This window comes from Curcuma longa, chromosome 11 (assembly GCF_044706935.1).
Source record: "Curcuma longa cultivar G26 ecotype Majalengka, Jawa Barat chromosome 11, ITB_CL_G26_1.1, whole genome shotgun sequence".
Lineage (NCBI taxonomy): Eukaryota > Viridiplantae > Streptophyta > Magnoliopsida > Zingiberales > Zingiberaceae > Curcuma > Curcuma longa.
In genome coordinates, this window is record NC_133871.1 from 16,756,658 (window position 1) to 16,772,345 (window position 15,688).

Below are 15,688 nucleotides of genomic sequence, written 5' to 3' on the forward strand. Positions count from 1 at the left end.
AGTAATCAAGTTCCCTTTTAACCTTCAAGGTGTGCATCAAAGAGATTATCTCATAATCTCACTGGTAGACATTATTTTACAATTTCTGTATGAGATTAGCACAAAGACTTTTCAAATAAGAAATAAAAACAATAAAACAATGTTCCAATTTTTCTTCTCAAGACTTAACGTGATCAACTTGTTCTTTTGGCATGCATAAACATATAAACCTTAGATAAATTTTGCACTTGGACAGAACAAAGGAGATAAATTAACACTTCCAATTCGAATCCAACAATTCAGCATATTCCATGTTAAACTAATAAGCATTCATTTATATTCGACTTTGTGAACATAAGATTTTCTGAACACTTCTAATAATATTAAAGGATTATTCCTATCTTTGACACTAGAGGATACAGTTGTACGACTATAAAATATATCTTGTTCAAGTAAGACCATAGCATTATTTTTATTTTGGTATTTGTAATTTTTGAAGTTTTAGCTGTTAACACACAGGATTATACAGCAATTAGCCAATAACCCAGTGAAAAAAACAAGATCACTGAGAAAAATATAACACCAAATATGGTTCTAAAGGAACCTATGCAACAAAAAACAGGAAGATCATGAGGAAGACCATAAGCACAAAGAATATCTTGATCATCAGCCATCTGTTGGAAGATATACTGGTGAGGTACTTGAGAAGTTGACTTTGAGCTCCTTCCACATTAGCCAATGTGTCATCCATGTTTTCATCAATCCTTCCATTGTCAATAGCAACTAGTTAATGAACTGAAAAATCAGATGCCTAGCAAGGAGATAGTATCAAGCCATATGCTTTATCGCAAAATGGAAATGTTTGAGCATAAATTTAAAAATCTTTTTCAAAGTTCAAGAATTGTTGACAAAGTATTAAATCAATTTGGTTATTAGATAGCTATTCTATCCCCTGCGTATGTCCATAAAATAAGTTTATATTTGAATATATTAATTTTCAAAGAATTGTAGTTCTCTAATCATAAGAATAGCAATTCTTTGATCTATTCTTGGAAGTCATTCTTTAACTATTCCATTCTTTAAAGAATATATCTCCTTAATAAGAAGAAGTTGAGCTAGCTGAGTGAATTGAGCAGGCTGATAATGGTAATCATTCTGATGGATCAATTGGGTCAGACATAGCAGATTGAGACTGATAGACCATTTAGGGTGGATGGCCGACATGCCTACCAGACTAGTCAAAGCAATTGGACCGAGCAAACCAATGGGTTATTGAGTAGACCAAGCAGGCATATTGATCAAGCCTATCGAGCAAAGCGGATCAAGTGAGGTGAAAGGGTTGATCGAGCTAGAGGGTCAATTTGACTTGATGGGCCAATTAGACTGGGAGAGTAGACCAATGTGTTGATTAGACTAGGCGAATTGGGCTTAAATGTCTTTATCGCAACGGAATAAGAAGATCACGCAAACTAGAGGAATCATATAGAATATCTCATACAAAGAATTTATCATTATGAAGATTATTATTTATCTATTCCTTGTAACATTTCTATAACCTAAACATAAGACTGTTTATTTTATATTTATTTCATTCCATGAATCTAACTATGCAATCCTTATTCCTATTCCGTTCCTTGTTTATTATATTCCATGAACCAAATGCACCATCAACTTCTATTAAACCAAGGAATATGGATCACTTCAATCCTTGATCGAAGGCAAAACATGCATAAAATTTCTAGCAGATTATCCTTTAACAAATGCCAGAGAATCAAGTTCAACTAAGAATATAAACAAAAAAACACTCAAGACATTAAGAAGAGGAACCTGAGTGCAAGCTCTCCCTGTTGCGAGACCATTGTAGCAAGTTGCGTAAAAATATTGCTCAGTTCGTGAATTGTTGATTCAACACCATGAAGTGCTTCTGATCTGCTGTTCATGTAGCTGTCCTGCAATGCAGCCGTTTGTTGCTGCTGCTGTTGTAACAAAGGTTGAGTTGATGAGGAAGGATCTGCACTTGTCCGCCTGTTAATCAAGAAGTATCAAAATTTTCACAGCAGCAACAAAAATGAGTATCAGAATTCACTAACAGTGGTGATCACAGAGAAATATTCCATTGACTACAATTAGTTTAGGCATGTGGAATAGTTAAGGAATAACCAGAAATGTAATCCATTCTAGGTGGTGAAATATCCAATGATGAACTTTGGCAATTGGTGAGGAGAAACATAAAACGGAAAAGGTTCACTTTTAGCAAAGCCTTGGTAAAAGAACTAGATCAGAACCTAGTGACACTAATTTTGCAAGCATATTCCTCAAATGGTGATGGAACATACACAACTTCATGATGATGATTGTAGTTATCAAATGATGAACATACACCAACATGACAATGGAATGTGAAACATGCAAAAATATTAATTTAAATCCAAACATGAAAATGTAAGAAGATATGTGTGTTTCAGCAAATTACCTAAGAAACAAGGAAGAAGAATTACTTGTGTCACTTTCCCATGGTGCTGGAGGAGTGGAAGAGTCATGATGTCCCTTGGAAGCCAAGGGGCGTTGTCGAAGGAACGGATTGCTTGAATCCTTTGAGGCTGATGAGGAAAACAACTGTCTTCTGTTTTCATGAACCTTGAAGTTCTGTAATCATAATTAAAGTCCTAGTTAATGGTTTCTAGAATTTTTCAGGACTTAAAAAAGTACCACATGCACCTCTGTACGCATTGTTAGAACTTCTTTAAACTCCTTTGTTGCATTCATCAAACGATTCTTTAAATTATCAACCACAGTGGTTGAGTGACTAGAAGTATCTCTGGACATATTCCCATTTTCATTTTGTGAGTTACAGAGGAGTTGCAGATCTACAACTGCAGAATTTAAACCAGTAATGTCCTGTTTGATGACTGCTGTAAGTTCTTGAATCTCAATACCAGGGTCATCAAATACTGATGTTCTTTTTGCCACTGCAAACAAAGTGTCTTGGCACATGAATATTTGAGCCCTTGAACAATGTATCTAGAATTCATAAAACAATCAATGGACATTGGGCCTAAAAGACCAACAGTAAAAATAATGCATCCTATCAGTCACAGAGTAACCCATTCAATACATGTTCCATGTAAAACTGAGATCAATAACATCTGTCATGAGGGTCACACCCAGCAACTCTTCAATCATTCAAGAAAATTTCCTCATTTAAACTGTGCAAATCCTACTATATATCAAATTTGCAAACTGACGGTTAGCTACAGCTCCAATGTCACTGAAACCAACATCATTGTGTTAATTTATTACTATGTTTTTGAAATTTGATCGCTGTATGCCCTAATTCACAAATCTAGCAAAAGGAAATACATGCTATGAAAAAATCCATTGTTTTCATGATCTTGCAATTCAATGAGCATAGTTCTTGATTTGAAGTCTGCAAATCTCATTGTGCGCTGCTAGAAGGTGGCTTAACTCACAATGATGTTAAAACCAAAAATTGTCAACTTATTGTCTGTTCACCATCATTTAATTTCATCATGATTCACGACACACCCTAATTTACATACTTTACAAAGAAAATAAATGACTGAAAAAAGTTATGCAAATAGCCAATCTTCATGGTTTTGCAATCTAACAATCATAATGACACTATTCAAACATAAATGGACTTAAAAGAAACCTAATTTGGTTCATATAAAAGAGACCTATAATTTAAACCTCTGTTTCTCAATTGTATCAGAGAAAATGATTGTTATTCTTTGATTTGTGCTAGTTCTAAGGCAAGAAAGCCATATGTTTTATCACATTAATAAAAATTCAGGGCATCTTTAGCTCATGTTTATGCTTCTACTCGCAAGGAGATACATGTGAATTGATAGCAATAGTTAACATAATGATTAATAATGTCTACCGACCATCATGAACAACTATTGTATTGGTTCATTCCAAGGAAACAGTAGCTTTCAGCCTTCCTTGGGATGTTACATGACATCTTACTTTGACCATGATACACCAATAAAGACTTCATTTCTGAAGGAACAAACAATACTTGAGATTTTGGATATTATTAACTGCTATGAAATTTCTACACCATTGTGGTAGCCCAATTGTTATGCCAGTCGCACCCAAACAGTTCAATTCAACATGCATTAGTGCCAGACGGAAACAATCTCTTGTAAAATTCAACACAAACCTATTAAGCAATGCAATTCAAAGAATTATGATATGCACTCACATTTTGCGAGCTTAGCAAGCTTCTGCGATGTCTGATGAATTCCCAGCCCAATTTTGGAAGCTTTCTTGTTGAACTCCGACTGCTTCAAGACAACCGCTTTGGAACCATCCAAGCTCAATGCATCACTACCGCTTGGTACTTCTGGTGCGGTTGAAACTGTCTTCTTCAAACTCTCGACAGCCTTGACGAATTCCAGAGTTCGGTCCCGATAAGTCGCTTGTCCGGCTCGCGAACTCATCTCGAGCTCTGCAGCACCAAATCTGCTCTGAGGGTTTTCGACTTATTAATCTGCATAAATTGATAACCATAAGTCAAAACCAGATACACTTGTCAGATCTGAAAAAATCAGCCAAAATAAGATTTTTACGACTCGAATCATGTCGGGAATCGAAAATTAAGAAATTTAGATCAGATAATAACCCCTATAATCGCGAACTGTTGCCGCGTCTCATTCGAGGAGTTGAAGATCCAATAGGATCGATCGCGGCGAGGATTCTGCGATCGACGAAATTAAATGGAAATATTATAGCCGCCAGGATAACGAGACGCGAATCGCGCCTTGCGCACGAAAGGTAATCGAGGAGGGTACGCCGGCGAGGGATCGGTTGCCGCCGTCGACGGGTAACCGAGGATACCCGTAACGTGCTTTGTTTCGGAGATAAAGAAGAAACGCTTCGAGTTCACCGGGCCTTAATGGGCCGGAAAGTACGCAGTCTTCAAGCCCAATAAGCCACAATGAAAAACAAATTTTAATTCATTTAATTGAACAATAATATGATAAATTTGGTCTCGCTTTATCCTTCACTGCGGCATAACGTCAAACGTCTTTGCTACGGACCTGCGGAATAAGAAACGGCGTGTTGAAGGCGAAGCAACGAGCGAAGCCCTTTGGATGCGAGTAAACAATCGCGTCCACAGCAACAGGATGAGGAATTAGGGCGTTTGATCTCCACAAACGTATCCTTCCGCCCTACTGACCACGAGCATCGCCATCTTCTTGGCCTGCTTCCCTTTCCCTTTATCCGGTTCGACCTCATTCAAGTAGGATACAGGGTTTCAACCTAACGCGATCGCTTTTACCGCCCCTCTCACGAGAATCCCCGCAGGAGAGAATATGCAGCAAAGCGCTGAGGCGAGTCGACGAATCGCCGCGCTCTCTGCGCACCTCCACCCACCCGGCCTCCAGGTCCTCTTCTAAGGATAAATCTCTGCGTTTGTCTTTTCCAAGATTAGCTTGCAGTAGGAGAGGCAAATCTGAGCGATTGAGGGGAAAAAAGTGTTTTTTTTTTTGCATAGTTCGGCAAAAAAATAAGTAGCATCAACTTTCTGCTTAGCTATTGCAATGGTTGGAGTCTGATTTGATTCGATTTATCTCTATGGTTTCGATTGACTCTTCAGTTCATGGTTTTGGGTTGTGCAGTTATGACAGTTGAACGTCATGCTGGTCTCTCGATTTATTGTGTGTAATAGAAGTTTGTAACTTCAATTACGGAGTTCAGTAGAGTTGTCTAAATCTTACTTAATGTTATTTTCCTTGCTAAAAGATGCAGGGAATTCCACCATTGAGACTAGAGAACTGTCGGGCAAAAGGAGGAGCGCCAGGATTCAAAGTAGCAATATTAGGTGCTGCAGGAGGAATTGGACAGTCCCTTTCATTGCTGATGAAAATGAACCCCCTGGTGTCTGTTCTCCACCTTTATGATGTTGTGAATTCACCTGGTGTCACAGCTGATGTTAGTCACATGGATACGGGTGCTGTGGTAAATTTCTTCTCTTTCTTTGCTTGGCCATCGACAGAAATGGTTGTCTTGTGAGATGCTATGTTAATGTGTTAGTGAGTTTGTTGCAATATCAAAGTCTTACAGAAATTCTATACTGTTCATTATATTCCTGCTGGAACTCTGGGGGTCGATTACTTAGATGGAAGATATGAGTGTGAGGAGGGAAATTGACAAAAAGATGTACATAAATGATGGAACTAGATATGTAATTTCATGATCCATTTCCTCCTCTCCCTTGTATTTTTCCACCTTAGTAATTGGACCCTAGTTGTGAACGTAAATTCATTGTGTTAAAATAAGTAAATGAAGATTTCTATTAGCTTTGTAAAATATAATTCTTCACATTCTTTATAATCAGTATGGTTGAAGTGTGAAATATATTAATTGTATTAGTTTACTGCATAAGAAGTCTACCTTTCCATGCAAACTTAATCATAAACTTTGTCAACTAGCATGAGAACATCTTAATTCTATTGGTTGCTGTAACAATGTAGTTAAATTCCTGAGTTCATACTGTATTGATGCAGGTGCGGGGATTCTTAGGTGCACCTCAATTGGAGAATGCACTCACCGGAATGGATATTGTAATAATTCCAGCTGGTGTACCCAGAAAGCCAGGAATGACTAGGGATGATCTATTCAAAATCAATGCTGGAATTGTTAGGACACTTTGTGAAGGCGTTGCTAAATGTTGTCCTAATGCAATCGTAAATTTGATCAGCAATCCAGTGAATTCTACTGTTCCTATTGCAGCAGAGGTTTTCAAGAAAGCTGGGACATATGATCCAAAGCGATTATTGGGAGTGACAACCCTTGATGTTGTGAGAGCTAATACTTTTGTGGTATGCTCCATATTGTCCTTTGCAGTATTTGTTTTCTATTAATTCTAGAAATAACAAAGAATATAATTTTTTTTCTTGTATTACAATTTCTTAATTCCTATTATTATCTTTCTATTGAATAGTTTCCTTATGCCTGGTGTACTTACAGGCTGAAGTTTTAGGCATTGATCCAAGGGAGGTCGATGTACCTGTTATTGGGGGTCACTCAGGCATTACTATATTACCTCTTCTGTCGCAAGTGAGATAGCCTCTACTTTTTGGTTCATTGAATCATTCTGAGATCATTACAGTCCAAAATTCACACTCTTTCATGCTATTGGTTTATTTAGGTTAAACCTGCATCCTCTTTCACCTCAGAAGAGATTGATTACCTCACTAACCGAATTCAGAATGGTGGAACTGAAGTAGTTGAGGTAAAAGGAATTACTCTAGTTCCTGAGTATATTTCTATATGGGTTCCTTGAACTTTCGAGGTTCCCATTGGCTGTTCTTTTTAAATGTTTATGTTGTTAAATGTCTATTCAAGTGATGAAGTTTTGATATAGAATATGTGGTCTAATCCATTAATCTTGGATTTGCGTGAGGGGTAATAATTCGAAGTTATAGTAGCTGCATAGTAAACTTCATCTAATCAGTTTGACATAGTTGATATCAGCATGTCATAAATGGTTCAGACTTCTCATTTTATTCAGAGTTTATCATGTATCAACTCTTTAATTATTAGGGTGGTATGCTTTTTCTTCTTTTCCTTATGTTATGAGCATTATCACTATATTTCAAGATCCAATAAATTTACTACCAAAATCACAAGAGATTCAGTGATCTATTGTAATTAAATAGATTCTTGGCAATGTCAAAGATATAGACAATTCTTGCTCATCTATGTAATATTCAACTTATTGTTTGATCCTCGATGTCAGGCCAAAGCAGGGACTGGTTCTGCAACACTTTCCATGGTTTGTCTAGTTTTTGTTATTTATCATTCTTTTCACACCACTACTTGCTTTTTTATACTTCTAAATCTTAACCCCAGAAGAACATGTGATAAATTGCAGGCATATGCTGCTGCTAAATTTGCAAATTCCTGTCTGAGGGGTTTGAAAGGTGATGCGGGCATTGTGGAATGTGCATTTGTTGCCTCACAGGTAGAATTATATACTATGTATTCATTGTTATTGTTTTAGACTCTTTGATGAGTGGGGGAAAAATGCTGCAGGTGACAGAACTCCCATTTTTCGCAACAAAAGTACGATTAGGCAGAGGTGGAGCAGAAGAAATTTTCCCTATTGGGCCACTCAATGAATATGAAAGGTTTGCAAGCCTCGTTTTGATGTTGTTTGTTTATGATTTATCTTACTAATTTGGTGAAAGCGAGATTTTGGAATTATAGAAGTTAGCAAGTATGCCAAGAAGCTCATTATAAGTTTAACTCTCACTTCCACAATACGAGCCCCACCTTAGCCGACACCAAAGCCCCACCTTAACCTAGCTATCAACCATGCCCCACCTATTCCACTTTGAGCAAGTTGTATTTGATTTTACTGGGCCACCCAAGCTTCAGTTGAAATTTTTACTAGTTCAGGCTAAGTAGGCTCCGACTCTATTCACCTCAAGCAAATCCAATCACGCCACACTTCCTCGAGTCAAATTCCTTGGACTTGTCTGCGCTAGGTTTGAGCCTGAGTTGTGATTTTGCCCATAACAGCAACAAAGTGATTAAGTTGTAGTTGTGTGTCCTCTACTTTGGATATGAAGTTTTAAAATCCATGGACCCTTCTTTTGTCCTTTGAGTTTTAAACAAATAGGCCACTTGGTTTGTGTTATTTATTGCTGAAATTCCCTCCACAGCCTTTGAACTCTTCCTAGTTTCTTTACGAGTAACGCAAACTAACATGGACATTAATATTACAGAACAATTATGAGGATTAGTTTGATGAATGTGCAAGCTGCAAATAGTTTGTTTATCTTTGTTTGTGACTATTGTGATGGGTTAGCATGCGATACCTGAAGCTTTGAGTTGATATTTACACAGGGTTGGCTTGGAGAAGGCGAAAAAAGAGTTGGCAGGGAGCATCGAGAAGGGAGTTTCTTTCATTAGGAAGTGAAATCTTGAGAAAGTATTCAGTAAAGTTAATATCTCCCGCTTCAGTTGCTTGTATAAAATGCTCAAGTGTCGAGTGTTGTTGACGAATGATCGCGAATATATATACGATCTATGTTTCGGTATATGGTGCAACTTGTCGAGGAAGTATTTTCGTTTCCTTATTACCTTATTCTACTTCGATCGGATGGGTGTTTTTGAGTTTGGTCTTCAATTATGTTTGTATAGAATTTAAGATGATCTCTTGCACCATCTCCTATCCCTAATGAGCTAAAGAATGAGCCATTCTTCTACATGAACATGTTTAGTAAGTGAAGAATGAGACAAACTAATGGTTTGTTTGTCTCGTTTGTATGTGTAAATTAACTTAAATCTCATTTAATTTGTCTTACTTGTGTTGTGCTCTTTTGAACTCATTCGATTTGTTCTTTAAGGATATATATTTGTTGTAGAATTAAATAAAATAATAATATTATTTGAAAAATGTACTAACAAAGGGATATATCTTTTAACATTTCATAAAATGTAATATACAATATAAAATATAATTTCTAAATCTTATAAATTAAATTTGTGTATAATTAAATTCATTAAAAAACAAAAAATTTGTGTGAAGTTTAAGGATTAATGAAATGAACTAAATTTATTTTGAATAAATATAAAAAATGAAATTTAACAATTGATTAAATGTATTAAATAATATGACGTGCTCTGCAAGCAAACAGGTGGAGGCGGTGACTTCCTTTTCACCGCTAGATATATATTCGATGTGGGTTGCTACACCGCTTACGGCTCACTGGAGAAAGGGCGAGAAGGCGGGACTTGACTGGCACATTGATGGCGCTCGACAAGGCGAAGGAGATTGTTGCTGCAAACCCCGTCGTCGTCTTCAGGTGAGATTGACCCCGATTCATCTTCCGCTCCTTTTGTTTGATCGTGAAGATCGGCAATTGTAAAATTAGGTTTCAAGCGTGTTTCTTTTCTGATGGTTTAAAATGGACCACAAACTCCAGGAATATTCTTTATTTCAGTACTCTTTTTGGTCCCTTTCGTTCGATCATGTATCTTTTTTGGTTGATTTTTCTCTCGATCTGTAAAATGGACGTGCTAGAATCGTTATGGTACAGTAAAATTTATTGCCTCTACGTCTTTTGATCAGTTTAAGTCTTGAGGAAAAAATTCTGATCGATGACATTCTTGTTGATTGGAATGGAAATGATGAACCGAAAAGTTGATCGTGACAGAGGTCCTACACTTAAGTTTGATCTTATTAATAACTTCTATGTTACTGGGGTAGAAGGATATCATTTATGCATGCCATTCTTTTCTAATTCACTGCTTTGATCTTGTCTTTTGATCAGTTTGGGTCTTGAGGAACAATTTTCTGTGCTTTCTGGTTGATGGCACCTTTGTTGATTGGAATGAGAAATAATGAATTGAAGAAATGTTTGACACAGATACCCACACAGGTCCAATTCATGAATAACGCCTATTTGGTGTTACTAGGAAGATATCATTTTTACATGTCATCCTTTTCTAATTCATTGCTTTACTTTGTCTTTTGATTAGTTAATCTCGAGGAACACTTTTCTGTCTTTCTGGTTGATGGCACTTTTGTTGTTTGGAATGAAAAATGATGAGTTGAAGAAATGATCATCTCAGATGACACACGCTTAAATCTGATCTCATGAACAACTCCTATACTAGTGTGACTAGAAAAGTGTCATTTTTTGCTTGTCATTCTTTTCTAATTCATTGCTTTTGACCAAATCTTTTGATCAGTTTGGGTCTTAACAATTTGTTGTGCTTTCTAATTGATGACACTTTTCTTGGTTGGAATGACAAGTGCTGAATTGAAGTGATAATAACAGATGACCCATACTTAAATTTGATTTCATGAATAACCCCTATACTATTGCGACTAGGAAGATAGCTATCATTTTTGCTTGCCATTCTTTTTTAATTCACTCTTTTGCGCGGAGTCTTTTGATCAGTTTGCCTCTTGCGTAACAATTGTTGTGCTTTCTGATTGGTGGTAGTCTGAAAGAAAAATGAATTGAAGAAATGATTATCACATATGACCTCATGAATAACTCCTGTGGGACCTGAAAGATAACATTTTTGCATGACATTCTTTTTTAATTCCTACTCATTGGAAATTTGGTAATGGTAGTCTGTCTGATGCCTTTTGTCCTTGTACCTTTGTTATACTAGGTTTTCATCTGTTTCTTGTTGCTTTAATCTAGTTTTCTGTTTCATTTTTTTTCTTTGTAATTTCTTGTTGTTAACTGATTTTGGCTTCTCTTATCATTTATCTTGGCCTCCAATGTTTGCAGCAAGACGTCCTGTCCATTCTGTGTAAGGGTGAAGCAATTGCTTGATCAGTTGGGTGCCAAATACAAGGCAATTGAGTTGAATGTTGAGGGTGAGTACATATAATTGAACTATAGAGTTTGGCAAACCTTATACTTTAACATACTCTTTTGTGAATGTTTACAAAGTTTTTGCCGCTGATCAAGTGGATGCCAGCTTGTTTCTACTGTTCGTTAGGTTGTGGTTCACCTTTATTATATGCAAAGTTATAAATTTGACTACCTTTCATGTCATGATCCACCTGTATGAGAGAATTTACACATTAATTTGTTTGTTCCAATTACTAGCGCAAAATGCTCAAACTCAATTGATAGTATCACAATGTATCATATAGGACAATTCGATTATCACAAATCAACTTGTCATAATCCAAAGTCTAAATTATAACATAAAATCATTCCTAGTTGGCAATATGTGAGATCCAGTGGTGGTATCAAATTAGGTCCGCTTTGATACCTATTGCCACTACTCACTTAGATGAGGGAACTGATATATTAACTTGTGGCATTCAACCACTGACTTAAAATGTTTAAGCCCAACTTATTCGTGGCTCACTCATCTAGCTTATAAGACGTTTAAATAGTGAGGGCTTAATTGTTTTCCCTTCTTCATTTCTTATTCCAAATCCATAACCCCTTGCACTATCTCACATTCCTCATTTTTTACTCCGATATGTCCATTTAGATCACCTCCTATTAAAATCATTTCATTTGGCGAAATGCTTTGTAATACTTCATCTAGGCAGTTTCAAAACCTTGATTTGATATTGTTTTGGCCAAATACCGTGGACGGTCAAATCACAAGTCAATGAACAATTCAACGCGCTCTCTGGAGATCGTTGGTAAAGAAGATGAGGACCTAAAACACACTTTAATAGAGAGTTAGATTACTATCAGGAAGTTCTGGCAGATTACTCAGATGTTCAAGTTAGGGTTGCTTGAGATATGAAAAGTAGAGCAGGGAAAAGAAGAAGAAAATGTGTGTGTGTGTGTGTGTGTGAGAGAGAGAGAGAGAGAGTAATGTGTGTTAGTTTAGAAATCCCCCCTTTGCACATACCTTCTCTAGGGTTTATATAGTTGTCAGAAGAGCATCTCCACGTTGGACATTACCCTCCCCTTCATCATTTCCATTCTAATGGAGCTAGTAGGGGATCAGATTCGGCAACTGTTGGTGGCATTTCCACTAGTTGAGAGGCACTTCATCATTGCCCTCATGTGTTCTTAATGGGGTTCGTAAGGTGTCGATCCGATCTAAAGAGGGATAAGCAAGTGAAGTCGATATTGAGTAGCCTTGAGAATAGATAATGTCGACGATTGGAGCTGAGACAGTGAGGGTGCTGAGATCCTAGGCCGAGTAAGAGGTGGTGCTGGTTCTGAGGCCGAGGCCGAGATGATGCCAAAGTCCGAGGTCGAGACATAAGGTTGTCGAATTCGAGCCTGAGATCTGAGATTGAGACATGAGATTGTCAAGATCCAAAGCCGAGATTCAAAGTCGACATAGAAATGGTGTTGACATCTGAGGTCGAGACATAGGTGGTGCTGGGATCTGAGGGCAAGACATAAGGTTGTCGAGATTCAAGGTCAAAATCTGAGGTTGAGACATGAGGTTGTTGAGATTCGAAGTCGAGATAGAGATGGTGCAGAGATGATGTATCTGAGGCCAACATAGAGGTGGTGTCGAGATCTGAGCCCGAGGCAGAGATAGAGCTAAGGTCCAGGGCCGAGACATAAGGTTTTTGAAATCCGAGGCCGAGGCAGAGATGGTGTTGAGGTTTGAGGCTGAGACATAAGGGTGTCGAGATTCGAGGGCGAGACAGAGATGGTACCGAGGTTCGAGGCTGAGATATAAGGTTGCTAAGATTCAATGCTAAGATCTGAGGCTGAGACATAAGATTGTCGAGATCTAAGGTTGCTAAGATCCGAAGCCAAGATAGAGATGGTGACGAGATCTGAGGTTGAGATACAAGGTTGTTGAGATCCAAAGTCGAGATAGAGATGGTGACGAGATCTGAGGCCAAGACAAAGGTGGTGTCGATTCGATCTAACTTGAATTTCAATTGGGTTAGGCTTGATTCTCCTTGGGTTGTGTTTTACACATTTTGACTTTGATTGACAGAATCAGCATGATTGTTGACCATAGAGGTTATGTGACCATTGATGAAGTATCTTCATCTAATCCTACATGAGGTGTGTATATATGCTAATTATGTTTATAATTTTTTTCTCCACTATTATCTTGAGAACTATAATTTTATCCCCCTTTCTAACTATTTTTACAACTTCATCTTTTAACGAACTATCTACAATAATACCCACTCCTATTATTTCTTGTGTACTATAACTTAAAATTTGAGTTCTCTATCATCTTTGTCTTCTCACTTACCCATTTGGTCTTTTATACACATAAATACTTATTCTTCTCTTAATCGTCGTATCTACTACCTTCATTGTTTTATCAGTGAGGTTTCCTATATTCCATGTTCCAAATCTTAAATTATTAATTTTTCTATAATATTTATTCTTATCCAATCATATATATATAACATTATATTTAAATTCTTATGAAGATGTAATGATCCTTGTCGATACATTACGGATCTTGCAATGCGAACCCTTGTATATTTATCATTACATAGCATTAGCACAGACGTTAATCTGACACTACAACGCGTTCCTTCTGAGGAATAATTTAACATTAACATAATAATTTAATGGATCTATTTATTGAATATTTATTTTAGTTTAATGTTGGCTGCCAATCTAACATAACCTTTCTTTATCCGGGTTTAGAACCGGCCATGATGGGGTTAATTCATCGGAGTTTTAACTCAATTAACTATAAACTCCCTAGATTAGCCTGTAAGTTTTGTATTTGCATGAAAAATAAAAGTGAAACATCTAGGATCTGTTAAGAACATACGAAGAACATACCGAATTGGTAACAATTTGGTATTTATAGGTATGATTACTACTAATGTTACTAGCCCAGAAGGTTTAAAGGGTCATTTTTTGCTCTAATACGTAATTGGCATTTGTGTAGTAACAGCTACTTTCTTCAGTTGACATGATAAACAAGGTCTAGTTTTTTCCCCCTTGTTCTTTTTAACATTTGATAAGTTTGAAAGGAATTAATTCCTGTAATCTGGCCTCCTTGCCTTCTACGACTACTAGGTGATGGACCTGAAATACAAGCAGCGCTGGCAGAATGGACTGGACAGAGGACTGTGCCCAATGTGTTCATTGGTGGCAAACATATCGGTGGTTGTGACAGTACGTTCTTTATTTCTTTCATCTTGCCCTATTTTCCGAAACTAAAATTCGGTTTTATTGGCTTATGAAGTTAAAAAGTTTAGGATAATGATAAATATTTGCTCTTAGTTCAATGTTTTGATTTATCCCGATCTAATCACACTTAAATAAGTTAAAATTTTGGACTGTTAGCCATAGAGAAAATTTTTGACCTGTATTTGTGTACAGCTTGCGTAGCGAAGCACAAGGAAGGCAAGCTGGTTCCGTTGCTGGTCGAAGCGGGTGCAGTTTCTGCTCCTGCGTAGCCCGTCAAATTATGATAGCAATAAATAAAATGCGTTTCCAGATAACATAACTCGGTTTCCAGTTTGGCTCTATGCAATGTTCTAATGCTCCATTGTCATGCCTGATGAGGTCATAATATCCATTGTCATGCCTGATATAAATGGTTACATGACTCGATTTGTATTTCAAGTGTGTGGTGACTGCTTTAGAGTCTGATACTCGGATATAATGTTGGCTCTATGCAATGTTCTAGCTCCATTGTCATGCCTGATGAGGTCATAATATCCGATTTACCATAGTCTACAGGTATCTCTCTTGAATTAATCTGATTCATATAGAAGAACTGACTGTCAGTTATCTTCGCCTAAGCAACTAAATCATCAAGCATCATCACCTACACAACACTAAATTTAAGATTTATGACCATGTGAAATTGAAATGTGACTACTATATGTGACGGCGTTAATTATAATACAGGCATATTAATTTGCACCAGAAAGTAGGAGGATGAAGCTGCTTTAACCGCTGAACCACTTGCTTTATTGTCGGCCTTGTAGAAAGTCAATCAAGCGTAACACATGGATCCCAATTTCCCAGAGTTTCTCCTATTCGCATCCACGAGTGGACCCCACAAGACCCGACATTTTCGTCCGGGTGGTGCGGGTGCGGGTGATGGGTGCGTTCAAGGTGCGGGAAAATTTGATGGCCTGACTCAGTAATTGCACGCAGACGTGGAATCAACTATGCACGTGAATAAATCAACAAAATTGTACTGGACGAGGAAAACGTGGCCGGCTCGAACATCAACACGAAGGTGTGCGATCTTTCTTGCGGGCCACTGATTCCTATTC

The 15,688-nt window shown here is 37.3% G+C and overlaps 3 protein-coding genes across 5 annotated transcripts; 2 read left to right on the forward strand and 1 right to left on the reverse strand.

Annotated features, from left to right (window-relative positions):
* Positions 1-469: 469 nt before the first annotated feature.
* Positions 470-4,820, reverse strand: LOC141838073 (syntaxin-32-like). Its single transcript, XM_074725465.1, has 6 exons — positions 4,628-4,820; positions 4,208-4,495; positions 2,698-2,948; positions 2,453-2,625; positions 1,807-2,004; positions 470-743 (listed from the first exon to the last, which is right to left on the reverse strand). Exons 2-6 carry the CDS (start codon positions 4,443-4,445, stop codon positions 584-586), a joined length of 1,020 nt encoding a protein of 339 aa, XP_074581566.1. The 5' UTR covers positions 4,446-4,495; positions 4,628-4,820; the 3' UTR covers positions 470-583.
* A 205-nt stretch (positions 4,821-5,025) lies between these two features.
* Positions 5,026-9,095, forward strand: LOC141838495 (malate dehydrogenase, glyoxysomal-like). 2 transcript variants are annotated; one of them, XM_074725997.1, is made up of 9 exons: positions 5,026-5,393; positions 5,752-5,967; positions 6,516-6,830; positions 6,979-7,068; positions 7,160-7,243; positions 7,751-7,786; positions 7,886-7,975; positions 8,047-8,141; positions 8,863-9,095. In XM_074725997.1, the coding sequence occupies exons 1-9, from the start codon at positions 5,322-5,324 to the stop codon at positions 8,933-8,935; spliced, it is 1,071 nt and encodes a 356-aa protein (XP_074582098.1). In that variant the 5' UTR covers positions 5,026-5,321; the 3' UTR covers positions 8,936-9,095. The 2 variants fall into 2 exon arrangements, with proteins under 2 accessions (XP_074582098.1, XP_074582099.1); XM_074725998.1 differs by having other exon boundaries at positions 5,758-5,967.
* Positions 9,096-9,706: 611 nt separating this feature from the next.
* On the forward strand, positions 9,707-15,101 carry LOC141840169 (glutaredoxin-like). Of its 2 annotated transcripts, XM_074728075.1 has the most exons (5): positions 9,707-9,824; positions 11,268-11,356; positions 14,475-14,573; positions 14,781-14,898; positions 14,994-15,101. In XM_074728075.1, the coding sequence occupies exons 1-4, from the start codon at positions 9,769-9,771 to the stop codon at positions 14,855-14,857; spliced, it is 321 nt and encodes a 106-aa protein (XP_074584176.1). In that variant the 5' UTR covers positions 9,707-9,768; the 3' UTR covers positions 14,858-14,898; positions 14,994-15,101. The 2 variants fall into 2 exon arrangements, with proteins under 2 accessions (XP_074584176.1, XP_074584175.1); XM_074728074.1 differs by having other exon boundaries at positions 14,781-15,101.
* The last annotated feature ends 587 nt before the right edge of the window (positions 15,102-15,688 follow it).